Source organism: Lithobates pipiens, unplaced genomic scaffold, assembly GCF_037356315.1.
Source record: "Lithobates pipiens isolate NorthernLeopardFrog02 unplaced genomic scaffold, aLitPip1_a1.2 Scaffold_16, whole genome shotgun sequence".
NCBI classification, from domain to species: Eukaryota; Metazoa; Chordata; class Amphibia; order Anura; family Ranidae; genus Lithobates; species Lithobates pipiens.
Genome location: NW_027507748.1, coordinates 641,481,122 through 641,508,558, shown reverse-complemented (window position 1 = coordinate 641,508,558; position 27,437 = coordinate 641,481,122). Strand labels below are relative to the sequence as shown.

The 27,437-nt window shown below is 42.7% G+C and overlaps 1 protein-coding gene across 1 annotated transcript in view; it reads left to right on the top strand.

Annotated features, from left to right (window-relative positions):
- Nucleotides 1–27,437, top strand: part of GPD1 (glycerol-3-phosphate dehydrogenase 1) — a 101,828-nt gene that overhangs the window by 29,886 nt on the left and 44,505 nt on the right. The window contains exons 3-5 of the mRNA XM_077484302.1: nt 13,316–13,456; nt 16,333–16,471; nt 16,561–16,673. Of these exons, the coding sequence (XP_077340428.1) occupies nt 13,316–13,456; nt 16,333–16,471; nt 16,561–16,673 (393 nt within the window). The remainder of the gene's footprint in view (nt 1–13,315; nt 13,457–16,332; nt 16,472–16,560; nt 16,674–27,437) is intronic.

Sequence of the window (27,437 nt, the reverse complement as noted above, 5' to 3'; positions counted from 1 at the left end):
TGAAGGCCCCAACCAGGGCACACAATCCAGATCAGGATGCCATGCAAACAGCGAGGGTTCATCCGTGAAAAGACATAGTTCTTCACATTCACCAACTCTCAAATCCCTAAATGCAGAGCATGCAGGGGTCATCCCATTACCAGCCAATTGGTCTGCAAAAGCTGTTTTAAAGGCTATGCTGCAGACAGAGAGTCAGAGGGTTAAAAAATAAGCTGTTCTACTCAAAGATGGGTTGGGGATACATAGCAGAACAAAACAAGCAACACCAGTTCCATTGCAGCAATTAGCTCAATCTCCTCCAGAGAAGTTAACTTTTCCTGGCCCTTCCTCAAGAGAATCCTCTCACCACGCAGCAAGTATCCCTCCTAGACATCTGGATGATGGGGGGGCCATCTGAGGATTCCTCAGAAGACCTCGGCCCTCAGACTTCCACGTTTTCCTCGTCCAGCTTGTAAAGCCAGCTATTGGCTGGGAGAAAGCCGACACAACATCTGAGTCGTCAAAAGATGTACTTTCCATTTCTAAAGAAGCAAGTTTCCTTTTTTCAGCTCGGTTTCCACTAGTGTGACTTGTCATGCGATTTGGGACTGCAAAGTTCCATGACAAGTTGTACCTCATGATTTCCAATAAATACGGTTTATCTGTGCGATTTCAAGTTGCAGCAACTTCAGAGTAGTCCCTGCTCTGCTTTGGTCCCACTTTGATGCAACTTAAGGTCCATAGACCTCAAGAATACACAGGCATTGTTCAGGTCGCATCAAAATCTTTGAAAAATCATGCGACTTCCAGGTTTCAATAGTGGAAACATAGGCTTACTCTGATGGATGATATCAGAGACATTGTTGAAGAGGAAAGAAAAAAAAAAAATTTTTTTTCCTCTCAATTGCCTAGGAAATGTTATCCACGTTCGGAACAAGATTCTGCAATGCCAGACGGTCCGCCGGAGGTAGACGTGGCAGTGGATCATATAACAAGAATTTCATCTCACCAATTGATAATTCAGCCTCAGTTGAGGATCCCTTAGACAGATGAATAGACCCCAACTTAAAGTGGTTGTATACCCACATTTTTAACTTTTACCTACAGGAAAGCCTATAATAAGGCTTACCTGTAGGTAAAAAAAATATCTCCTAAACCTGTACGGTTTAGGAGATATTCCCCTCGGTATGCGCCGCTGACTGCAGCGGCGCATGCGCACAAGGGGGTTCTCGCCGTCAAAATCCGGCAGCGGCCGACCGGCCGGACTGAAATCTCCCGCGCGCATGCGCGGGAGTGACGATATCGCGGCTCCGGCCACTCACAGCGCCGGAGCCGCGATACCCGGAAGACTTTGGAACGGACTTAGTCCATTCCGTTAGTCCAATTCCGTTAGTCCAGAAAGTCCGTCGGAACTCAACTGAAAGTCCGTCGGACCTAATCTGACGGAAAGCCCAGTCATGTGTATGCGTCATTTAAAGTACTACCAACCCAGTATTCTAATTGTGTTTTTTAATATATGAATTTTCTTTACTTCCAGTTAGTTAGGAATTAAATTAAAAACATTTTCCTTTTTTGGACAGAGTGTTTCATCTGTGTTCCATTTATAAGAGTTCCCCTCATTACTGTCTTGTAGACACAATAGAAAGTGAGAATAAATCCAAGGTGAGGTACATCACCTCAACAAGGGATCCCATTGGAAGAATTCTCATATATATCTGTTCTGCTGACAACTCAAAATTTTGGATCTTCCCTCCATTTTTGTCCTTGCAACTGTTGTCAACAGTTAAAATAAAGCAAGTGAATCTCTCCAGTGGCGACACAGCAGTAAACCTGACAGGGGCTCTAACCAGGCAATACCGGGGGCAGATGGCACCTAAGGTCTGGACAGTATGGCTGGCAGCCGCCTCAGTTGGCCTCTTGGGCAGCATAGCCCTGGCTCTACCCTTTTCACAATCTATCCAAAACTAACAAGAACTGTTTTTAGCTTTAGATAGCCTTTAATTCACTCTTTCACATCCATGTTATGTGTGAGGTGCAGTAGGAGAGAGGGGCAAGCCATTTGTTTTAGGTTTAAATTTGCATAATAGATCACTATCCATAAGATCACTAAAGGAAACCTGAAGTGCAAATCTATGGAGGTTGCCACTGATGACATTTCCCTCGCTGCCACTGATGATTTTTCCCTGGTGACGTTTCCCTTTGAAAATGCTAACTCCCTGGCTGTCATGCTGATCTTTTTGCTTCAGTCTTTTGCATCATTGACCTGTACCCAGTATACAGGTTAAAGTGGTTGTATACCCAAATTTTTTACTTTTACCTACAGGAAAGCCTAAAAAAATATCTCCTAAACCTGTACGGTTTAGGAGATATTCCCCTCGGTATGCGCCGCTGACTGCAGCGGCGCATGCGCACAAGGGGATTCTCGGCCTGAAAATACGGCAGGGGCCGGCCGGCCGGGAATGAAATCTCCCGCGCGCATGCAGGGGAGTGACGATATCGCGGCTCCGGCCACTCACAGCGCCGGAGCCGCGATACCCGGAAGAAACGCCGAGGGAGCATGTCAGCTCCCTCGGCGTGGATCGGGCCAGATGTCGGGGCCTCGTTCTAAGGTAAGTATTTCATAATGAGCTAGTATGCAGTGCATACTAGCTCATTATGCCTTTTGCTTTGCAGGTTTAAAAAAAATAAATAAAAAATGTGCGGGTTTACTACCGCTTTAAAGGAGCTTACCAAATGGTGGGTAAACGTCTGGAAATCAGCAATTGCCTTATCTGTTTCCAAAGCCCTGTGAGCATGGATCAAAAACAATGTTCCTAGGGAAAATATAGTCAAGGCTTTAGGCGAATTATGGCTCTTAGCAGACTTCATTGGTGAGACGGTGATGCCTACAATTCGTTACTTCGCAAGATCAATGTCACTACTTGTGATATCCATATGGGTATTGATGCACAGGGGTCTGCACTAGTGGACAAAGAGGGAGATGCCTATAAAGCCACGTCCATTAAGGCATGTCTTCTGGACCACAGTTACCACGGACGTCAATGCAATAGGCTAGGAGGCACATTGCAACCAGGTTTTGGTTCAAGAGAGATGGGCGTTAAATGTGGCAAGCGGCTTATCTCGGATCAACGGCATTTGCTCTTTCAGATCAAGGACAAATCAGTTCTGATTCGGATAGACAATAGAGCTGCAATATCATACATACATCACCAAAGCTGAACCATCAACAATTCCTTACTAAGGGAAGTGGAACCCATCTTCATTTGGCCAGAGGGGAATCTGAAGGACCTAAGAGTAGTCTATCTTCCAGCCCACTTAAACACAGATGCAGATCACCTATCCCAAGGATTCCGGGATCCCAACAAATGGTCACTACATCTGAAGTCATTCAGTTGGATTGTGGACCAGTGGACCTTTCCTGAACTGCATCCTTTTGCTACAGCAAGCCATACCAAGCTGTGGAGGTTTATTTCACATCTACCTCACTCTTGGGCAGAAGCAATAGATGCCCTGTCAAGTCCATGGGGCATGCAATCTAATTTAGGCCTCCCCCGGCCTCCTACCTCAAATTCTCTCGAGACTTGCAATATCAACAATAAACGGTGATAACAGTCCTGCCATATTTGCAGGGAGACCCATGATTCCCTAGGGCAATATTTCTTAGTGTCCAGCCTCTGGTAAATATCCCTCTGATACCCTTTCTTCTGGCTCGAGGCATCACACCCATCAGAATCCTCATAGATTGAACCTTCACAGAATGTTAAAACAGAGGCTTTCAACATTAGGATGTTCCTCCAGAGTTGTTTCAACTCTGCTCAATGCACAGGAGCCTTCAATGAACAATGCTTGTGACAAGGTTTGGAATAAGTTTAGATCTTTCACGAACAGTAAAACTTCAATCCTGAATTATCTCCTTCCTCCCAACTCCTTGACTTTCTGCAAGCAGACCTTGGTTTAGGATTAGGTTTAAGCAATTTAAAGGTACAGCTGGTGGCAATCACTGCTGTGACAACAAGAGATGGGCCGAAGATCCTTTAACTGGTTCCTGACCGCCGGCCGTCCAATGACGGCCAGGCGGCGCACCTTTTGTGGCGGGAGGCCGTCACGACCCATCAGAGTACCCGAGTACCTGTCACGGCCCATCAGAGTACCCGAGTACCTGTCACGGCACATCAGACTACCCGAGTACCTGTCACGGCACATCAGACTACCCGAGTACCTATCACGGCACATCAGAGTACCCGAGTACCTGTCATGGCCCATCAGAGTACCCGAGTACCTGTCACGGCCCATCAGAGTTCCCGAAAACCGTTCACGGCACATCAGAGTACCCGAGTACCTGTCACAGTCCATCAGAGTACCCGAGTACCTGTCACAGTCCATCATGGTACCCAAGTATCTGTCACGGTCCAACAGTGTACCCGAATACCTGTCACAGCCCATCAAAGTACCCGAGTACCTGTCACAGCCCATCAAAGTACCCGAGTACCTGTCACAGCCCATCAGAGTACCCGAGTACCTGTCACAGCCCATCAGAGTACCCGAGTACCTGTCACAGCCCATCTGAGTACCCGAGTACCTGTCACAGTTCATCTGAGTACCCGAGTACCTGTCACAGTTCATCTGACTACCTGAGTACCTGTCACAGTTCATCTGAGTACCCGAGTACCTGTCACAGTTCATCTCAGTACCCGAGTACCTGTCACCAGGCCATCAGAGTACCTGAGTACCTGTCACCAGGCCATCAGAGTACCCGTGTACCTGTCACCAGGCCATCAGAGTACCCGAGTACCTGTCACCAGGCCATTAGAGTACCCGAGTACCTGTCACCAGGCCATCAGAGTACCTATCTCCAGCCCATCAGAGTACCCGAGTACCTATTTGCAGCCCATGTCTCATAGAATATACGTTGGGATGTTTGCTTTCCAAAATGGGATCATTTTGTGGGTAATTTCACTGTCCTGGTGCTCCAGGACCTTCAAAAGTGTGATAGGTAGGAATGAAATGAGATGTGTCATTTATGCTCCTAGAATGCCTGAATGTACTACTTCAATGTTCGGCCTCTATGTGACCAGACTGTATAAAAGTCCTACACATGTGGTATCGCCATACTCAAGAGGAGTAGCAGAATGTGTTTTGGGTTGTAATTTTTGCTATATACATGCTATGTGTTAGAAATATCTTATGAATTAACAATTTTGTGTAAAAAAAAAATGCGTTTTAATTTTTTTCCACATATTCCAAAAACTTCTGGAAAAAAAACGTTCAAAAGAATCATTATGCCTCACAGATTATACGTTGGGGTGCTTGCTTTCCAAAATGGGGTAATTTTATGGGCAATTCCATTGTCCTGGTACTCCAGGGCCTTCAAAAGTGTAATAGGTGGTTGAGAAATTAGATGCGTCATTTTTGCTCGTAGAACGTCTGAAGGTACTACTTCAACGTTGGTGCTCTGTATGTAGCCAGGCTGTGTAAAAGTCTCACACATGTGGTATCGCTGTACTCGGGAAGAGTAGCAAAATGTATTTTGGGGTGCAATTTGTTGTATGCATATGCTGTGTGTGAGAAATAACCTGATAATATGACAATTTTGTAAAAAAAAATAATAATAAAAAAAATCTTCATTTTGCAAAGAATTGTGGGAAAAAATGACAACTTAAAAAAACTCACCATGCTACTTAATTAATACCTTGGAATGTCTACTTTGTAAAAAGGGGTCATTTGGGGGGTATTTGTACTTTCCTGACTTGTTAGTGTCTCAAGAAATGAGATACACCTGATGTACTGAAGGCCTGATCAGAAATGATCAATTTTCAGTGATTGGCACCATAGTTTGTAGACTGTATAACTTTCACAAAGACCAAATAATATATACTAATGTGGGTTATTTTTTACCAAAGATATGTAGCAGTATAAATTTTGGCCAAAATGTATGAAGAAAAATTACTAATTAGCAAAAATTTATGACAGAAACAAAGAAAAAGGCATTTTTTTCACAAAATTTACGTTTTATTTTATTTATAGCACAAAAAATAAAAAACTCACTAGTGATTAAATACCACTAAAAGAAAGCTCTATTTGTGTGGAAAAAAGGACGCAAGTTTCATATGGGTACAGTGTTGCATGACTGAGTAATTCAAACTGTGAGAGCGCTGAAAGCTGAAAATTGGTCTGGTCAGGAAGGGGGTGTAACTGCACTGTATTGAGGTGGTTAATAATCAAATTCTTCAAGACAGTCAAGAAGATAAGCCCACCCATCAAAAAAAATCTTTCCAACTTGGGCTCTCTCTATCACCCTGGAGCCCTTATCCAAAGAGCCTTTTGCCCCATATGATTCAGCATCCTTGTAGAATCTCACTTGGAATCTATTTTTCTTTGTGAGATCGGGCTGGGGAGTATCAGAACTTCAGGCTCTGGGATCAGAAGACAATAATATTAATATTATATTATTTTTTGTAATTGGATAGAGTGGAACATAGAATGATACATGTATTTATCCCTAAGTTCTCCTCTTCCTCTGCTATCTCCGAATTGGGCGCTGCCAATCTTTTCATGTCCAATTTTTACCTTCTTCATGAAGACGGTATTACCGGTAAGACACTATCTTAAAGCCACAACTACCTTCAGACTTTCATCTAACCTATTTGTAATACTCCAGAAAAAAATTCAGGGGCCAAGAAGCATCATCTGGGGCCCTCCGGCCATTCTGGAACTGCAGTATCCAACAATTTGCTTCAAAAATTAGATTTTTATTCATACACAAAAATTTAAATCATGAATGGAATACCATAAAATATAGCAGAGTATAGTGAATAATTACATAGTACCATGTATACACATCAAGATAACCTTTTTTTTATTTATTTTTATTTTTTTACTTTTTTGTAATTGCTGATAATTGCTCTACAGATATCCTATCGTCTCCCAGAGAAGTGAACTTTATAATAAATGACAACTGTTTTTTTTTTCCTTTTGGGATAAAGCTCCTACATAAATGAATACAAGCTGATCATTTTAAACACCCCTGTTAGTGGTAAATGGTTTGTCTCGACCCTCTAATGCCGCGTACACACAACCAGACTTTTCAACATCAAAAGTCTGACGGAATGATTCCGGCAGACTATTCGATCGTGTGTGGGCTGCAGCGGACTTTTGATTTGCAAAAGTCTGACAGACTTTAGAAATGGAACATGTTTCAAATTTTTTCGAAAGAACTCCGCCGGACCCAATTCCTACCGAGAAATCCGCTCGTGTGCGTGCTAGTCCGACGGACAAAAACCGATGGGAGGGCAGCTATTGGCTACTGGCTATGAACTTCCTTATTCTAGTCCGGTCGTACGTCATCACATTCAAATCCGTCGGACTTTGGTGTGATTGTGTGTGGCCAAGTCCGTTCATTCGGAAAGTCCGTCAGAACTCTGTCAGAACTCCGTCAGAACTCCGTCGAAAGTCTGTCGGACCTAAGTCCGGTCGTGTGTACGTGGCATAACTGGCATTTTTGCTGGACCACTAGGTCTGTTAAAGGATGTTGAAAAACAACGACTTACTGGCTGCATCACCAGGTAAAAAAATTAATGCAGTCGTTCACAGCTGAGAATTAGGAAGTTGCAGTAAATTATATATTTTTTGATTTGGGGCTGTTATCCTCATCCTTGCTTCACAACTTGACCTAAAGCAAGCATATGCGTATCCTCCCCACTCAGCCTGCAATGCACATGCTTGTTCATAGACTGGATAAGTCACTAAGTAGTGAATCAAGCATGAGATGAAATACTGCTTAGCATGTGTCAAGCCAAAAAAGTGTTTTTCTAGTTTTGGATAGAGTGGGAATGAATTAGAACTCCTATCAAGGTGTAACCGCTGCCTGGGGCTTCGTTGGAGAGATTTGCCCTCACTTCCTGTCCTGCTGGCAAAGGTTTTGCCAGACAGGAAGTGAAGAAAATACAACAACACAGACATAAATAAAATCCTTCTAGCCTCCCCCTACTACACTAAAGAAAAGCATTTTTATTTCTGTTTGTGTGTGAGTGATTTCCTCTCCATCCTGTCTGGTAAAACATTGTCAGCAGAACTGGAAGTGAATAGAGATCTGTGACAAGATTTTGACATGAAAGTGGAACTCCATCCATGATAGTATTGCATAGAAAGGATAATGGTTATGTTAATATTGCTGTTTTGGAGTTTTCCCCTCATTTCCCGTTGCGTCACCAGAACAAAAAAAGGGCAAATCTTTCCATCAGGGAGTGAAGAGAGGTTAGAACCTCGGTCAGCTTCTATCTTTGTAAGGAAGAGTTTCAAATAAATGCTACACCACACACATTAACTTGAATGTGTTGCATTCGATAGCAGTGCTGTCCACCAGATACGGCAGGCGTGATGATTTTTGCAGCAGGTGCGAAGCAAAGCAGTGCGACCATTACGTGTAAACGCCCCCGGTCGCTGCCCTTTAAAGTGATTGTAAAGTCTTTTTTTTTTTTTTTCAATAAAAATAAGAAACATGTCATACCTCCTGTGTTGCAGTGAATTTGCACAGAGCAGTCCCGATCCTCCTCTTCTCAGGTCCTTCTTCAGCTCTCCTGGCCCCTCCCTCCTGTCGAGTGACCCCACAGCAAGCAGCATGCTATGAGGGCACCCAAGCCGAGTCATAGCTTCCTGTGTCCATGCAGACACGAAGCTGTGGCCAAGCCCCGCCCCTATCTCTCCTGATTGGCTGACTGACTTTTATTGACAGCAGCGGGAGCCAATGGCACCACTGTTGTGTCGCTGCCAATCAAGAGGGAGAGTCTCGGACAGCTGAGACACTTGTGGACATCGCTGGACAGAGATGGGGCTCAGATAAGTATTAGGGGGGTGCTGGGGGGGGGGGGGCTGCTGCACACAGACGGCTTTTTATCTTAATGCATTGAATGCATTAAGATAGAAAACCTTCTGACTTTGCAACCCCTTTAACCGCTTGCTGCACGTCCACCGCCAAATGATGGAGGGACGGTGCAGCTCTCATTCTGGAAGGACATCATATTATGGCGCCCCAGAACGGCTGCTATCGCGCATCCACGGTGGCACGCAGTGCAGCGATCGTGGCCGCACCATGTTGCTAGGACACGGCGCGACCCTCGATCTCCCCAATCACTGCCGGTCACATGTAAATATGGAAGTGGCGTAAATCGGCTCTCCTCACCACACACTGACAAAGTGTGTGGTGGGAAGAGGCAATCAGCGGCACTAGAGGAGACCTGGGCAGGTAATCAGGGCACTGATCACACAGGAAAGCCCCAGCAGTACCACCAATCAATGCCTATCAGTGCCACCAATCAGTGCCCATAAGTGCCACCAACCAGTGCTCATAAATGCCACCAATCAGTGCCCATAAGTGATGCCAATCAGTGCCTCCCATCGGTGCCTGCTCATCAGTGCTGCCCATCAGTGCCCATCAGCACCACCCATCAGTGCTGCCTATCAGTGCCGCCTAACGCTGCCCACCACTACCACCTATCAATGCCCACCAGTGTCACATATCAGTGCCCACCAGTGCCACCTATCAGTGTCACATATGAATGCCACCTTTCAGTGCCCATCGGTACAGCATATTGGTGCCACCTAATCAGTGCAGCCTCATCAGTGCCCATCAGTGAAGGAGAAAAATTACTTTTTTACAAATTTAACTGACAGAAAATAAGAAAAACTTTTTTTTTTCCAAAATTTTTCCAGCAGTGATTAAATACAACCAAAAGAAATCCCTATTTGTGTGAAGAAAAAAAAAAATTAAGTTTGGGTACAGTGTTGCATCACCGCGCAGTTGTCAATCAAAATATGACAGCGCTGAAAGCTAAAATATGGCCTGGGCAGGGAGGGGGTTAAAGTGCCCAGTATTGAGGTGGTTAATGTCCCAAAAGGAAAAACTCTGTCTAATTGTCTTGATGGTACCCTGAATAAACATGACAGTAAATTAAATTTTTTGAGTTACCAGCAAAACAGTAATAGAAGGGAAATCTTCAAATGGGGACATTTGTTCCCAAGACATCTGTCTAAGGCCGGCCATACACAGAGCAATTTTAAAGCCATGGTTGCAGGAAGCAAATTCCCTCTATTCCCTCATCAACACAGACATCGCTGACAGGTCAATCCTTCCTGTTCAGCCATTGAATTCTCCCGGCAGACGGGGGAAGCCGCCCCGCTGTCTGAAGTCAGTGATTATCACTAGCGGCTATAGCGATACAAGAGAATCTGGCAGGCTGATTCAATCGATCAACTTGGTACATTCAGCCTCCTGCTGAACCGGCTAAGATTTGAACCGCGTATGACCAGCCTTAGAGGGGATACGCCACACTTTGAAAATATATCCTCTTACTACCTACTGAATCTACAGGAAAGAAAGTGATGGGAATCTCCCTGATGAGACAATAGGGTGGATTTACTAAAGGCCGTGCACTCGAGAGCACGTGCACTGTGAGAGCTTAGTAAATGAGGGGAAGCCGTGCTGACTAATCATCGAATCATGTGCAAGCAAATTGAGTTGTTCTTTTTTTTATTATTGTTTTTTTATTGTTTGCAAATTGAAGCTAATTTACAACGCTTTGGAGCAATTGCACTCGCAGAATATAATGGCTATTTGCCTTGAGTAAATCCACCTCACTGCTGGCAAAAAAAGCAACAACCTGGCAGCTGTTATAATCCTCCCCTACTCTATCCAAAATCATTTTTCTTTTGCTTTAGATATAGGAAAATTTGGCTGGAGTTCAAGGATTGTTCCTTTTTTACCCAAACAAAAGGTGTTGTGTCCTATGAAATAATCATGTCTGTGTCCTCCTGTTTACTACTTCTGTTTAGCTCTGTCCTTGACTGAGCCAAGAATCAGACCCCATTCACAGTTATTTGCTGTCATTGAAATTTCAGGCCAGCCCAAACAGTTCTGTTGATAAAATAAAATAAACTTTCAGTGCATGTTCATAAAGCTCTAATCCCACGGGGCCCGCCGGCTTCCTTTTTGCAGCCTAATGTGCCATGGGCTAGGTCCGCCATCTCTGACAGGTACTATAAGTGTAGCCTGGTCAGAAAGGGGGGTACAAAGAGCAGTGCAGGAGCGAGTGAAGTGGTAAGGTTACGTTTATCCCCCACTTCACACCAATGCCACGGGGAAACGGAGTGGGGTGTTAAAAACACTGCACTGACAAGCAAAGCAATGGGAAGGGGAGGTTATGTGTATTAAAAAAGAACTACCACTATCAAGAATCCTTAACCCTACAAGCTTAACCGTACCGTCAGATCCTAACTGACTATTATTTTCTTCTGATTCTGATACCTGCGAGATAGAGAACCTCTACATTTATTCTTATGTCAAATGTCCCTAACCCCAATCAATATTCCCAATACCACCTCCCCCGCACTTTCTAGTTGACACCTGACCAATATATCTTAGATATTAATGCTCATAAATAGCAGTCCTTGCTCCATTCCCCTCCTATTGCCCCACTCACCCCTTTATCTTCCGAAGCCTACAACATCCTTCTTACACCTACCCCCCCCCCCCATTCTCAAGTATCTTCTCCTTCCACCCCCATCTCCCTTTTATCCTCCCATTGGGCTCCTCAGCCTTTTATTACCCTTCTTTTTCATACGTTCTGTTATACATCGGCCCTTATCATCCCAAGAATCATCCCAAGAATAAAAATACAGGAATGCCATAATATAGCATACTCCCAATAACAAATACATTATTGTAACTCTTAATACTTAGATCAGCAGTTTGTTTGTATAACATGCCTAATCCTACCTTTTATGATTATTATATTCCTTTGAAATCTCAATATTTACGCGTTTATGTAATGTTCGCTGTCATTTTCTTGCATTAATGTATTCCCCTCTGCCCTTGGCGCTTCAAGACATTTTTTTGTACCCTGTCATGTTCTTATTATTCATGGATACGTTATACCCTTCAATTGATTTCACATCTGTGATATTCTTTACTATAATTTAAGCTCAAAAAAATTCCTGGAAAAGAAATCCCCCCCAAAAAAAAAAAAAACACTGCCAGTTACCACTAATGAAAGAAAGGGAGTTAAATTACACTGCAATTAAGCATCAATGTTGGGGGGGGGGGGGGGAGAAGAGGGTTAATACCACTGCCACCAATGCTGCGGGTTACAGCCCATTTGCTTTAAATGGGCTGCCTAACTTAACTCAATGTACCTCAATGCACCACTATTGCGTGACCCTTGAGAAGTGTCAGGGATACCTATTTTTTCCAAGCTTACCATTACTGAACTTAAACCTAAACCTAAAGCCTTATTCATTAGTGCTTGACCAGAGATGAACAGATTGGGGTGCATTCGATACTAACAGTGGAATCTGGGAATTGTAGTTCCTTAGAGCAGCCTTTTTTAAACAGGGTGCCCAGGCACCCTGGAGTTCCTTGAGGTTTTTTCAGGAGTGCATTGGCAAAATGCCTAATGCTTAAACATTGCCTGAAAATTGTATACAAGCTGGCAGGTGAAAGAAGCCTGCCTTTTAGTTACACAAAGCCATAGGCTTTCATTGTACACCATTACAACCATCTAGCTGCCAACCTCCTAATGATCAATTACATCAGTTGATAGGGAGGATATCCGTTGCTTGCGTTTCATCCTTGTTTGACCCTCCCTTGCCTCTCCATCAGCTTTGGGGTCTCATTAGCTCAGTGATAGGGAAAATCTGAGGGAGAAGAGAAACACTGGAATACTAGTCAGTACCAGTTTGCAAAAGTGTATTTGCTCTGGAAAAAAAAAATCACCTCTAACGTCGGGTGTCCTACATGTACTGAAGTTGCTGCATTATGTAAAACTATTTATATAGTAGAAGAGATTGTCCATAATTTTAAAGGGGGACTTGACTGGAAAGAGGTTGGTAAACACTGCCATAGAAAACCACAGAAGAACTAAATCTGGCCATACACCATACACTGTTAAAATTTCTTGTTTCCTGCTGATTCTGATGAAATTCAGTCCATGGGTGATCCTGTTGCCACCACCTTGCTCAATAGACTTCGATCTGAAGATCAAAGGAGTAGGCAATAAATTGTTGGCCAAACTGTGATTCAACATATCAGACAGTCACTGTTTAGGCATTCAAAATTCAATAGCGGCAATGGGGAGCACGTTGTAATGGAAGCTTTCTCTGTCCTGTTTAAGTATGCCTTATCAATAATCATGATGTAATGGAAGGGAGGGCACAAACACAATTTTGAAGGTTTCAGGTACTGTAAATTTTCTTTTCACTCATTGTAAGGAAGGTGATATTTTGTGATTCCAGCTTTTCCCCCGTAAAGGTTTATGTTCATTCTTTGGTGTGTTTCTTTCCTCAGGTGGCAGTGCCGGAATTACTGGATGCAGCGGCCGGGGCTGATATCTTCATCTTTGTTGTTCCCCATCAGTTCATTGGGAAATTATGTGATCAGCTGAAATCTCATATAAAGAAAGGAGCGTTTGGTGTTTCTCTCATAAAGGTGTGAGTGACCGTTCCTAGATCTGTGTGGTGTGATATCATTATATCAAATAATTATATTGAGCCTCTGAAGAGTGCACTGTCTATATACTATATGAAACATTTCTTTAAGGTTTAGTTTAATTTCAAAGATGTTTTCTAGCTGTAGACCACAGCAGAGTCACATTCACGTCACAATCCCTGCAACACTTCGGTAGGAGTATTTCATCAGGCAAAAAGCATTGTGCAAAGTGAAGCAATCAACATCAAGCAAGCAGACCTAAAGCCTAACCCAATGGATAAGAGTTATGCCGCGTACACACGATCGGACATTACGACAACAAAATCCTGGGGTTTATTTTCGACGGATTTTGGCTCAAACTTGTCTTGCATACACACAGTTGCAAAAATAGAGCCAGAGAACCAGCTCTCAAATTTTTGTTGTCGGAATTTCCAACAAAAAGAATTTCTTACAACAAGCTCCCATCGAACATTTGTTGTCGGAAAATCCGATCGTGTGTACGCGGCATAAAAAAACCATACACACTATCAGATTTTCTGCTGATTTTTTTCCTTCAGATTTACCCAAACCATATAATATGAGGTCAAATCTTTTTTCTGTTCACAAAACTGCATACACATTGCAGATTCCTGCACGAAAAAAAATCTGTGTGCGTCCGTTTTGTACCCTGTGCACACCAATGTTGATGTCATGTCAGTTTTTTTCTGTGCACATAACTGCATACACGTTGCAGATTCCTGCGCAGAAAAAATCTGCATGTGATACCGGTGTTGTGGTGTGATCAGTGCACATAGCGAGCAATTGTTTCTTTTGTGCCCTTGCAGAAAGCGTGCAAAAAAACTGACCTCTCTGCACCATGATGTGAATGATGCCTTAGGCTCCGTTCACATCTGAGTGATCTGAATTGCGGGCATTATCGCCACGATTCTGCCTGCATTTCAAAATAGTAGCAAATCATGGCGAGATGTGTGAGATCCATGTCACTTCTAATGGCACCGCAACCGCTGCGTGATTTTGCCACAATTGTCGCCTGACAAATCGCGGTAAGACCTCATAGACAAAATCGCAGGTCGCCTGCCACCCAAAAGAAGTTGTACAATTTCTTTTGGGTGACAGGCATCCTGCGATTCCGTTTGCGCAATTTTACCACGATTTGGGGTGCCATTGGAAGTGACGGAAATCGCAAGGGCGTCCCACGATTTGCTGCGATTGCGTGGATGTAAACAAGGCCTTAGGATCTGGAATGGGCTGAGGATTCTTTATAATAGGATAACTATGGACTTTTGTAGCACCTCTTCCAGCTCGAGTCAGTGACTTATACCAAGTATGTAGGTCAGGAGCTGCAACTTCCCAGCCGCATACCTGTTCTAGTTAAGGGACCAATTAAAGCTCAACTCTGAGCACCCCCACCCATGGCCTTATTTAAAAGCTTTGCATTTGCATTGGCTGTACAGGCATAGTCACTGTTCCCAACTGGACATCGGTGTGGGCTGCGTGTCCCTGAACTCACTTTCTGCCTTTGGAGACATGCACCTGCACACAGATGTCAAATTCAGACCAGTGGCTGTGTCTGTGCAGTCGCTGCATCCCAGTTGACATGAATGGGACTGCCTGCACACAGATGCACATTACACCAGTGTATCCTGTGCAGGCAGAATGCAGCTATTACAGGGCTGTATGCTTAAGTATGAGGTCTATATATTCATGAATTACAGCTTGTTTAGTCAAGGGGTGTCACGCGAAGGAATATTTACCTTATTCGTGTCTCCTGCTGCAACCAGTGATCTTCCTCACTTTTTTTCCAGCCTCAGAATTGCATTTTCTTTTTATAGTTGACCATGCTATAATGGTCAAGAAGGAACAAAATGCTGAGATCCTATTACATATGTAAAAAAAAACCTGAGCCCCCATTTTTTTCAGAAGTGCTTCAACGCTTGACACTCAGATCTTAATGTTATTTATTGTGTCTATTCATAGTTGAGGGATATGCTGTCTCTCAATGCTCAGAAATGTTCATGAGCTTCTTTGGGGCATGAGCATACATTCTTAGCCCCAGTAGACTTCAGTGGGAGCATCTGAAAAATTCTTGTAACACGTGTTTTTCATGTGACTTCACACAATACAAATATCTTTTCCTCCTAGTATCTAGCTTTCCATTGGCTAAAACAAAACTGCTCAAGCCTGACACGTGAAAAATGTGTAAAAACACACAAAAAAATACATTTGGGGAATGCAACCGACACTCAAGTGTGAATGAAGGCTGCGGTGCTTATGAACACACTATCATGTCCGACATCCAGTTTTGTTAGGTTGAGTTGAGGCAGTGCACACCACCCAAACAAAAAACACAGAATAGATTAAACTTTGTCCACTTTCTCTATTATGTGTACAAGAACTCAAGTTTAATATACAAATAAAGGTATGTACCATTGTAGGTAACCATGACATGATTGCCTACTTACACACATAGTCATAAAAGGCTAAGAAATCCAGAAAGGGATCAAGATGAACCATAGCTAGATAGATCCTCACTTAGGCTGTATTCACACTTATGCAGTTTTAGTGCTTTTTGCATTTTGCAGATTTGCACTAGAGTCCATTTAACATTGTTTCCTATGGAACACGATCTGTAGTGCAAATCTGCAAAATGCAAAAAGCACATAAAATGCATAGGTGTGAATCCAGCCTTACACACCAGCTGGTCTGAATAATACTAGAGCTGCTAGTCTGTACCTACCAAGGTTTCATGATCAGATATACGGTAAGTATGGCAATGTGATCAACAACCTGATCAACAAATTGCTGTGCTCTTTGTTCTACATTGGTGTCGGATTGTCTATTACTGTGTTATAGCAGTGTCAATTGATTCTTCACAGGGTGTAGATGAAGGGCCAGAAGGTCTACGACTCATATCAGATATCATTCGGGAGAGGTTGGACATCCCCATGAATGTGCTGATGGGTGCCAATATTGCCAATGAAGTTGCCGATGGAAAGTTTTGTGAGACAACAATTGGTAAGTTACTATGAAATTAGTTAGTGGACGAGTCCAAGTCATAAAATAAATATAGTCCTGAAGGTCATATGTACATTGTTCTCCATCAGGCTGTAAAAATAAGGAGCAAGGAAAGACCTTGAAGGAATTGTTCCAAACACCAAATTTCCGTATAACAGTGGTCGAGGAAGCCGACACAGTAGAGATTTGTGGAGCTCTTAAAGTAAGTAATATAACGACATGTATGTTCATTTTTAAAGTATATCTAAAGCCAACATTTTCTTTTTTTTTTTACATTAGCGTAGGAGAGGGTTAAAACTTCTGTCAGGTCTTTTTGCAGTCTGTGTCTCTTAGGGGGATTTCCCTTCACTTCTGTGCTATAGACTCAACACGAAGTGAGAAGGTATCTCAATCAGATTCTGATTAATCCTCTCTTAGACAGTTGTCACAGGAACAAGTGTTCCCTTTGGAAGATTTGCCCTTTATTACTGTTTTGGTGGCAAAATGAAAAATGTTGAATTTACCTCACTTTCATTCCTAGTGAAATTGGTGATCAGGACAATTAAAAAGGGTGAATCTCCTTAAAGCGGTTGTATACCACTGGCCTTTTTTTTTTTCCCCTGCAAGATAAAGTCATAATGTGCTAGTATGCAATGCTCGGCTCTGCCTGTCTACTGGCCGTCTCTTTTCAGGCTTCCCAGCATGCTTTGCAGCTTCTTCTCTTCTGTTTACTTTTAATTTCTCACAACTACATATCCCATGGTACCTTGCTGCTTTCAACCAGTGATTCCTGTGCTGACTCCGCCTCCTGGAGCTCCTCCTCTCAGCACCCCTGTAGATCAGTAGGCAGGCTCTATGATATGTGTAATTGAGTCCAAAAAGACAAAAAAATGTGAAAAAGTGAAACAACATGAATGTGAAAAATATTATAAAGTCCTTTTATGAGTCCATATAAAAAACACCACGTGTGAGATGGAAATGGTCCAATCAAAAACCTTTAGGGGATGACATGAAACGAGACCAGGTGTACCTCCACCAAACAGATAACCCTAGCCCCTTACCAGATGCCCCAGTAAGGAGCGCTTTATAACATATCAGGCCAGAAGATAGGTAAATCTTGAACCATCCTAATGGAACATTCTATCATGAACCAGGTCTGAGGGATACGCCAGCCTTGAATCATCCAAACCAGGGGGAAACACTTGATGGAGCAGAACTCATATATATTTCATTGGAGAATCAATAAGAGGTCCACCATGGAAAGGAAAAGATACTCCAAATAGTGTAAAAACGTTTAATAAAAACATAAAAGTAATAGAAAAACACTTACAAACGTAAGAGAACACAGGGCATATCGTCAAGATGGGTAAGCGTCGGCCGATCACGAACTCCACATGATATCCCTTCCGGTACCTTCAATTGGGGCAAGAAAGCGTGTCACACCTGTGGTGTGACACGCTTTCTTGCCCCAATTGAAGGTACCGGAAGGGATATCATGTGGAGTTCGTGATCGGCCGACGCTTACCCATCTTGACGATATGCCCTGTGTTCTCTTACGTTTGTAAGTGTTTTTCTATTACTTTTATGTTTTTATTAAACGTTTTTACACTATTTGGAGTATCTTTTCCTTTCCATGGTGGACCTCTTATTGATTCTCCAATGAAATATATATGAGTTCTGCTCCATCAAGTGTTTCCCCCTGGTTTGGATGATTCAAGGCTGGCGTATCCCTCAGACCTGGTTCATGATAGAATGTTCCATTAGGATGGTTCAAGATTTACCTATCTTCTGGCCTGATATGTTATAAAGCGCTCCTTACTGGGGCATCTGGTAAGGGGCTAGGGTTATCTGTTTGGTGGAGGTACACCTGGTCTCGTTTCATGTCATCCCCTAAAGGTTTTTGATTGGACCATTTCCATCTCACACGTGGTGTTTTTTATATGGACTCATAAAAGGACTTTATAATATTTTTCACATTCATGTTGTTTCACTTTTTCACATTTTTTTGTCTTTTTGGACTCAATTATACATGTTTTCCGTTTGAACTCCTGGTACCACAGACCTAGTATCATTCAATTGTTTCGGGGTTTGTGGTAAACGAGGGTTAATAGATATGTTTAATACACAAGCTGTAGGCAATATTTATGTTATATTGAGTTATTAGATTTGTTTTTGAACTTTTTACAGTTATAAGAAGCACATCCTGTTCAGGGTGGCTCACATCCTAATAGGAATATTAGGGATTGCGCAGTTCTCTTCCTCTTTTTTCTCTGTTTACACGTATATCACTTTTGGTATATACTAGAATTGCTGCATCAACACTATTCTTTTTGTTTTACACTGTAGCGCAGATTTCCCCTTTTTTCCTTTTTTCTATGATATGTGTGACACAGCAGTGCCTACCCACAGGACACGTAAAAGAATGAAAGGAAGAAGATGTGTCGAGATCTTCACAAGACAAGTTTACAAACCTCAGAGTAATAGGAGTAGGCCGGGAATTGAAACACAATGTGGAAATGAATATACGACTCCCCATCCTGACCATAGATATTCTTCACCTGTAGCGTTTTTATTCAACTTCCAATCACAAAATCTTTTTCTAAGTTTAGGTTTTAAAACAGGACAAGACAACTGTAAGGCAGATTATCCGATCATTGGTCAAGGCGCTGACTCCCCGTCTCTAGGTGTATACAGGGATGTTTACATCCAATTATGTAAAGTTGCATTGTCGGCCTTATCTTTGTTTTTGTCACTTTTCTCCTATTCCCTCAACTGTTGCCTTTTAATGGCTCATTATTTAGTGAATGTTTAATCAAATAATTCAGGGGAATTTCCTAACACCTGATTGTTTTGTTCTCTCAATGCAGTCATTTGGTTTGAAAAGATCTGCCAAGATTACAGCTATAATGTTGGTTTATGTTTGATTACTGTTTGGTAATGGATATTTGTGCTTGGGTTGCAGATTACATTTAGCAAGGCATCATCATTCAGATTTAAACTATAAGAGGATTATAATGCTACACACAAGATAAAAATAACCTATGGTCCATAGTGATAGGTTGTTATTTTATTTATTTACTGGATAGGCTGGAATGCTACCAACCCGCAACTACCTGTAACATAAAGGAAACTATAATGCTTTAAGGGCCAGTTCACGCCATAGAAACGTAGTCTGGATGCGCTCCAGATGCTTTTTTGCATGCGCGTTTTTGATACGTTCCAGTGCAATTTTCCCTCCTTTTTTTCCTTAACCTTAAATAAGAACATGGGTGTTTCAGTGCGTTTTTGGTGCATTTAAGTGCATTCCCGTGAGTTTTTGATGCTTTTTACAGCGTTCCAGTACAGTCCAGTGCAGGAAAAATGCAGCATGTTCTACTTTTTTTTTCTGGAACGCACTGGAACTGCAAGCACTGGTGTGAACTATGCCATTGAAATCCATATAACCTACTTTCAAAGGGTTTTTGATGCAGAAAAAAAACGCACTGGGCTGCATGTGGTGTGAACTAGCCCTAATGCCGCGTACACACGAGCAGACTTTTCGACAGACTAGGTCCGACGGTCTTCCCAACGGACTTTCGGCAGAGTTCCGATGGACTTTCCGGATGAACGGACTTGGCCACACACAATCACACCAAAGTCCGATGGATTCGAACGTGATGACGTACGACCAGGGTTCTGTCAAAAGCTGTCCCCCCATCGGATAGTGTCCATCCCGTACTGTGCAGGCGCATCTCTTGCGCAGTACGGAGGACAAGGAGACTCCGAAAGTCTCCGAAGATGAACGGCGCCTGAGCACTGAGTCTAGGTTCAAGCCCCACTATCCAAGTGGACATTAGAGTTAGAATAAAAAATTGCTGAGCGCAGGGAGGCCGTGCCCGAAGCGTGGCGAGGGAAGCGAGCCCGCGAGGGGCCCTGTTACTTAGTGTTACCGTATGTCCACTTGGATGGTGGGGTTTGAACGCAGGCGCCGTTCATTTGCGGAGACTTTCACCGTCTCCTTGTTTTCCGTACTGCGCAAGCGCAGTACAGGGCGTACATTATCCGACGGGGGACAGTATTCGACACAACACCGGACTAGAATAAGGAAGTTAATAGCAGTAGCCAATAGCTACCCTAGCGTCGTTTTTTGTCCATCGGACTAGCATAGACACAAGCGGATTTCTCGAAACCGGCGGACTTCTATTTCTAAAGTCTGTCAGATTTTTGGACAGCAAAGGTCCGATGTAGCCCACACACGATCAAATTGTCTGACGGATTCCTTCCGTCTGACTTTTGCTGTCGAAAAAGTCCGCTGTGTATGCGGCATTAGTGCTAGTTCACACCAGATGCAGTTCCGTTCAGTTCCGTGCACTTTTTTTCTGCACAAAATGTATGCAGTGTTTTCCATGTATTTGCACCGGAAACTGACTGCATGGTGTGAACTAGAGCCATTGGAATACATGGAAAACACTGTGCATGCATTATAAGTGCAGAAAAAAAGCACACGTAACTGAATCTGGTGTGAACTGGCCCTTAATGTATTTTTTGTGTGGAAAGAAAAAAAAAACAGGATAAGCATGATAGCCAAATAGCATATTCAGGTGAGGTCAACCATGACAGCCTCCATATATCTTATATGACGGGTTTATGACCGCTTCATCCCTGGAAGATTTTACCCCCTTTCTGACCAGAGCACTTTTTGCGATTCGGCACTGCGCCGCTTTAACTGACAATTGCGCGGTCGTGCGACGTTACACCAAAGCAAAATTGATGTCCTTTTTTCCCCACAAATAGAGCTTTCTTTTGGTGGTATTTGATCACCTCTTCATTTTTAATTTTTTGTGCTATAAACAAAAAAAGAGCATCAATTTTTAAAAAAATTATTTTTTCTATGATAAATATCCCCCAAAAATATATATAAAAAACATTTTTTTTCCTGACTTTAGGCCAATACGTATTCTTCTACATATTTTTGGTAAAAAAAAAAAATCGCAATAAGCGTATATTGATTGGTTTGTGCAAAAGTTATAGCATCTACAAAATAGGGGATGGATTTATGGTATTTTTTTTTTTTACTAGTAATGGCAGCGATCTGTAATTTTTATCTGGGCTGCGACATTATGGCAGACACGTCAGACAATTTTGACACATTTTTGGGACCATTGGCATTTACACAGCGATCAGTGCTATAAAAATGCATTGATTACTGTAAAAATGTCACTGGCAAGGAAGGGGTTAACACTAGGGGGTGATCAAGGGGTTGTGTTCCCCAGTGTGTGTTCTAACTTAAGGGGGGAGGGGACAGTGTAGGGGAGATGACAGATCGCTGTTCATACTCTATATGTACAGACGATCTGTCTCTTCTCCCCTTAGAGAACCGGAAACTGTGTGTTTACACACACAGATCCCGGTTCTCGGTGTGCCACAAGCGATCCCGACCACTGGGCACTCGCATCGGCTCCATGCGCCCCTAATGACCACAGGGCGAAGCAACGTTACATAACATTGTTTCGCCTAGCCGTGCCATTCTGCTGCAGTACAACTGCGGCGGCTGCTCGGCAAGTGGTAAAGAGAATGTATAAATGTAATCATTTCAGTTATTATATATTTTTTAAGTATATCTATAGAGAGATTATCATTATGTAATAAATCTTATCAATATGTCTTAGAAATCTTTTTCCTATGTATTATGTGTTATTATATACAGTGCATCCGGAAAGCATTCACAGCGTTTCACCTTTTCAACATTTTGTTATGTTACAGCCTTATTCCAAATTGGATTAAATTCATTATATTCCTCAAAATTCTAAAAACAATACCCCATAATGACAACATGAAAGAATTTTGCTTTAAATCTTTGCAAATTTATTAAAAATAAAAAACAAAAAAAAAATCCCATGTACATAAGAATTCACAGCCTTTTCCATGACACTCAAAATTGAGCTCAGGTACATCCTGTGTCCACTAATCATCCTTGGGATGTTTATACAACTTGATTGGAGTCCACCTGTGGTAAATACAGTTGATTGGACATTATTTGGATAGTCACACACCTGTCTATATAAGGTTCCACAGTTAACAGTGCATGTCAGAGCACAAGCCAAGCCATGAAGTCCAAAGAAATTGTCTGTAGATATCGTTTTATGATTGCTGTATATGATACATGATGTATTTGTTAAAATTCAATAAAAACTATTGAAAGAGAAATTGTCTGTAGACTTCCGATACAGGATTGCATTGAGGCACAGATCTGGGGAAGGATACAGAAACATTTCTGCAGCATTGAAGGTCCCAATGAGCACAGTGGTCTCCATCATCCATTAATGGAAGAAATTTGGAACCACCAGGACTCTTCCTAGAGCGGGCCAAACGGAGCGATCGGGGGAGAAGGGCCTTAGCCAGGGAGGTGCCCGAGAACCCAATGGTCACTCTGACAGAGCTCAAGCATTTCTCTGTGGAAGAAGAGAATCTTCCAGAAGAACAACCATCTCTGCAGCACTCCACCAATCAGGCCTGTATGGTAGAGTGGCCAGATGAAAACCACTCCTCAGTAAAAGGCACATGACAGCCCATCTGGAGTTTGCCAAAAGGTACCTGAGGGACTCTGAGACCATAAAAAAAAAATTCTCTGGTGTGATGAAACAAAGATTGAACTCTTTGGCCTGAATGGCAAGCGTCATGTCTGAAGGAAACCAGGCACTGCTCATCACCTGGCCAATACCATCCCTACAGTGGTTCGTCTTCCAACAGGACAATGACCCTAAGCACACAGCCAAGATAACAAAGCCGTGGCTATGGGAAAACTCTGTGAATGTCCTTGAGTGGCCCAGACAGAGCCCAGACCTGATGGAACATCTCTGGAGAGATCTGAAAATGGCTATGCACCGACGCTCCCCATCCAACCTGATGGAGCTTGAGAGGCCCTGCAAAGAAGAATGGGACAAATGGCCCAAAAATAGGCATGCCAAGCTTGTAGCATTATACGAAAAAAGACTTGAGACTGTAATTTTTGTCAAAGGTGCTTCAACAAAATATTGAGCAAAGGCTGGGAATGCTCATGTACATGTGTTTTTTTTCCTTTTTTATTTTTATTAAATTTGTAAAGATTTCAAAATTCTTTCATGTTGTCATTATGGGGTATTGTTTGTAGAATTTTGAGGAAAATAATGAATTTCATCCATTTTGGAAAAAGGCTGTAACATAACAACAACATGTGGAAAAAGTGAAGCATTTTGAATACTTTCTGGATGCACTGTGTACATAAATACAGTCATATTCAGTGCTGTGGTTCCCACATCCGCAATCATGATGAGTTTACTTTGAAAAAGATAGTCAAGCAAGGAGGAGCTACAACACATACAGTTAGGTCCCTTTCACACATGTGGACATTATGTCCATATTTCATCCATCCGTTTCTGGATGAAATACGGACATAAATGCATTCCTATTTGATAGCGGGTGTCTGCGGATGAACATCCGCAGACACCTGATATCGTCCGCCTCTGCTATTGTCCGATTCTGCAGACGGGGGAAAATCGTATTTTTCTATCTGTCTGCAGAGCGGATCGGATGAACACAGACAGACGGATCGTGCTCATCCGATCCCCCATAGAGGAGAGCGGAGATCTGAGAGGGCGGTCCCGGCACAGTGTGCCGGGACCGCCCTGTTATCCGCCGGCTCATCGGGGACAACGGAGCGATCCCCGCTGAGCAAGCGGATCATCACGGGGGGGATCATTACTGATCCATCCCTTGTGAAAGGGGCCTTACACTGACAGCGCTATACAAAGCAATAGAGCCCTTATTGGTTTTTAATACTGAACCAACCCCCCTTCTCATGAGAGTGCTGCTCTCCAGGTAATTACAGGAAACTGATAGTAATACAAATGTATGAAATATTTTTTAATGGATACATAACTAAATTTAATGGTGGCTTTCAAAGGTGTTTTTTATCTGCACAAGGTATCAAGTTTTAAAATGCTGAAATACCAGGTTTGGTGTATGTAGGTTTTTAGTATTCATAATTGATGTGATTGTAGCCGTATTAGTGCAATTGTGACAGATAAAATTGAGTACTGTCCGTGATACTTTTTTTATTTGCACTAACATACAATTTTTCAAGACAAGCTTTCGGGGTATGTCCCCTTCTTCAACGTCCAAGCAGTACTGATTCACAAATTTTTAAGCAGAATGTAAAAAAAAAAAAAAGAAAAAACACATCTCTGAGGGAAAGGAGAGAGAAAAAAAAGAGAGAGGAAAACAAACACATACAAATCAATGGTAATAAAGATAGCAGCAGACTTAGTGAGATAAGACAGAGGGAAAGCTATAGAAAGGAGGGGGGATGCTAGTCACAGAGGGGATCGTAAAACTTTAGTATAATGGGTTAGGAAACCAATATCTAAATTCAGGCCATTATTTTTTGTGTCAAAAAGAATTATCATTCTTAGTTCAAAGTTTTCTTTTCTTGGACATCACTTCTCACAACCGACCACACTATAGAAGACTTCAATGTTTTAGTTCTTAAAGGGAATTTCAGAACTATCCAGGAAAAGAAAACGTTTGAACTAAGATTGATAATTCCTTTTGACACAAAAAATAATGGCCTGAATTTAGATATTGGTTTCCTTACCCATTATACTAAAGTTTTATGACCCACCCTCTGTGACTAGCATCCCCCCTCCTTTCTATAGCTTTCCCTCTGTCTTATCTCACTAAGTCTGCTGCTATCTTTATTACCATTGATTTGTATGTGTTTGTTTTTCTCTCTTTTTTTTTTCTCTCTCCTTTCCCTCAGAGATGTGTTTTTTTTTTATTTTTTTTTTACATTCTGCTTAAAAATTTGTGAATCAGTACTGCTTGGACCTTGAAGAAGGGGACATAAAAAAAAGTATCACGGACAGTACTCAATTTTATCTAGTATTCATAAGAAAGGATTTTATTTAATTATTTTAAAAACTACATTCTGGAAATGTTTAAGACTGGGTTCACACTATTGCCAATTGGATGCGGGTTTCTCCGCATCCAATTTGCATGACAGGAGACTGTGACTGGCTCTCAATGGAGCCAGTTCACATATCTCCGGGGCAGCCGCGGAGCATGCAGCAGAAGAGTCCTGTGCGTCTTTGGCATTGTTTCAGGTCCGAATTCAGCCAAAAATTTGCACCTAATTCAGACCTGAAATGGTAAAAAGGGATGCACTGGACCCCCTGCTGTGCTCCGTGATAGCCAACCTACTTGATACAGGAGGCCTCAAATGTGGCCCTTGATATCACCAAGTGGCCGCAAATAATATTCAATGTATGTAATTAAATAGAGGCTAAGTACACTACAGTCGAGGGTCAGAGACTGCATACATGCTACAGGAGATGATCAAAAACTTCAAATTTGCTACAAGAGATGGTCAGAGATACTACAGAAGATGGTTGGAAACTTTTGATATGCTACAAGAGATGGTCAGACACTTCAGACATCCTAGAGGAGATGGCCAAAGACTGCAGACATGCTATAGGAGATGATGGAAGACTTCAGACATACTATAGAAGATATTCAAAAAATTTAGATATACTACAGGACATGGTTAAGATTTCAGACATACTAGAGGAGATGTTCAGAAATTTCAAACAGGCTACAGAAGATGGTCAGAGTCTTCAGACATGCTAGAGGAGATGCTCAGAGACTTTAGACATTCCAATGGGGATGGTCAGTGAATTTAGTCATTCCACAGGAGATGCTAAGATACTTCAGACATGATACAGGAGATGGTCAGAGACTGCAGCCATGCTACAGTTGTGATTGAAGACTATAGACTGTCGACACAGTTATACAGTTCTTTTTACAAGTCACCACCCTCTAAAGACCCCTTAAAACATTACCAGCACCACATTTTCCTCTCAACATGACCATTTATAAATGGTCAGAGAGAAAAAATATTCAAAAAGAGAAAAAAAAATGAAAAAAAAAATAAGAATGTGTTGTGATAGTGCTAGCTCCTGCCACTATGTGAGTATAGGAAAAAGTAACGCAGGATTCGCACTAATGCAGAGTGCAGGGCTTTGGAGTATTGTGTCTGAGCGGAGAAGGCTGGGGTTTCAGTTTTCTCCAGGTTTTGTAATCTCGGAAAGGGATCTCTTGCTTGGATACTTCAAAGAGAATTGGGTGGTCTCCAATACTGTGTCTGTCTTACTAGAGACCTGCAGGCTGTATGAGTGTGCAGGTGTGTGCACTCATTATAAGTGAGGCCTAGCCATAGTGTAGGGCTCCCGTCAGCAGACAGGTTTGTGCTTCATTCAGGAGACAAGAGTAGTCCCATTAGGAGAGGTGCTGTACTCAGGAGACAGAACTCCTTACCCACAGCACTGAGAGAGTTGGGACAGCTGAGCGAATCTGGCGGACTGGCTGAACTAAGGCGACTAGGGGAATCCAAGGGACTGAGTGAGTCTGTAAGGCTCAGAGAAGTGAGAGATTTTGTGGTGCTGGGAGATCCATTATTGAGAGGCCAAGGAATGGGCCGTGCAACCAGGTGCTGTAACTACAGGCTGAGTGAGCCAGGAGAGCTGGGGAGATGGTACTGCTGAAAAGGGAGCTAGGTGGTTCACCCTTAAAGTGGAGTTGCACCCAAAAATGGAACTTCCGCTTTAAGGGAGGTGACCCCCTGACATGACACATTTGGCATGTCATTTTTTTTGGGGGGGGGTACCCTCTTCTTATAGGGTCCCAGCTCCTACTTCCCCCCCAGCGCACCGCAGCACTGGAAGGGATATCGGCTCTCCCCCCTCCCTCTCAGCAATCATCTTGGAAATGTCATAAGTCCCAGATGATTGCCCGGCCAGTCGCGGCGCGGCTCGCGCATGTGCAGTGGGTGCCCGGCTGTGAAGCCACAACCGGGTGCCCACAGTTATAATGCTGGTGCCCCAGAGAGGACGGTGAGACAAGCGGGGCTTCCCCCGCATTGCTGGACCCTGGCACAGGTAAGTGTCCGATTATTATAAGTCAGCAGCTGCAGTAT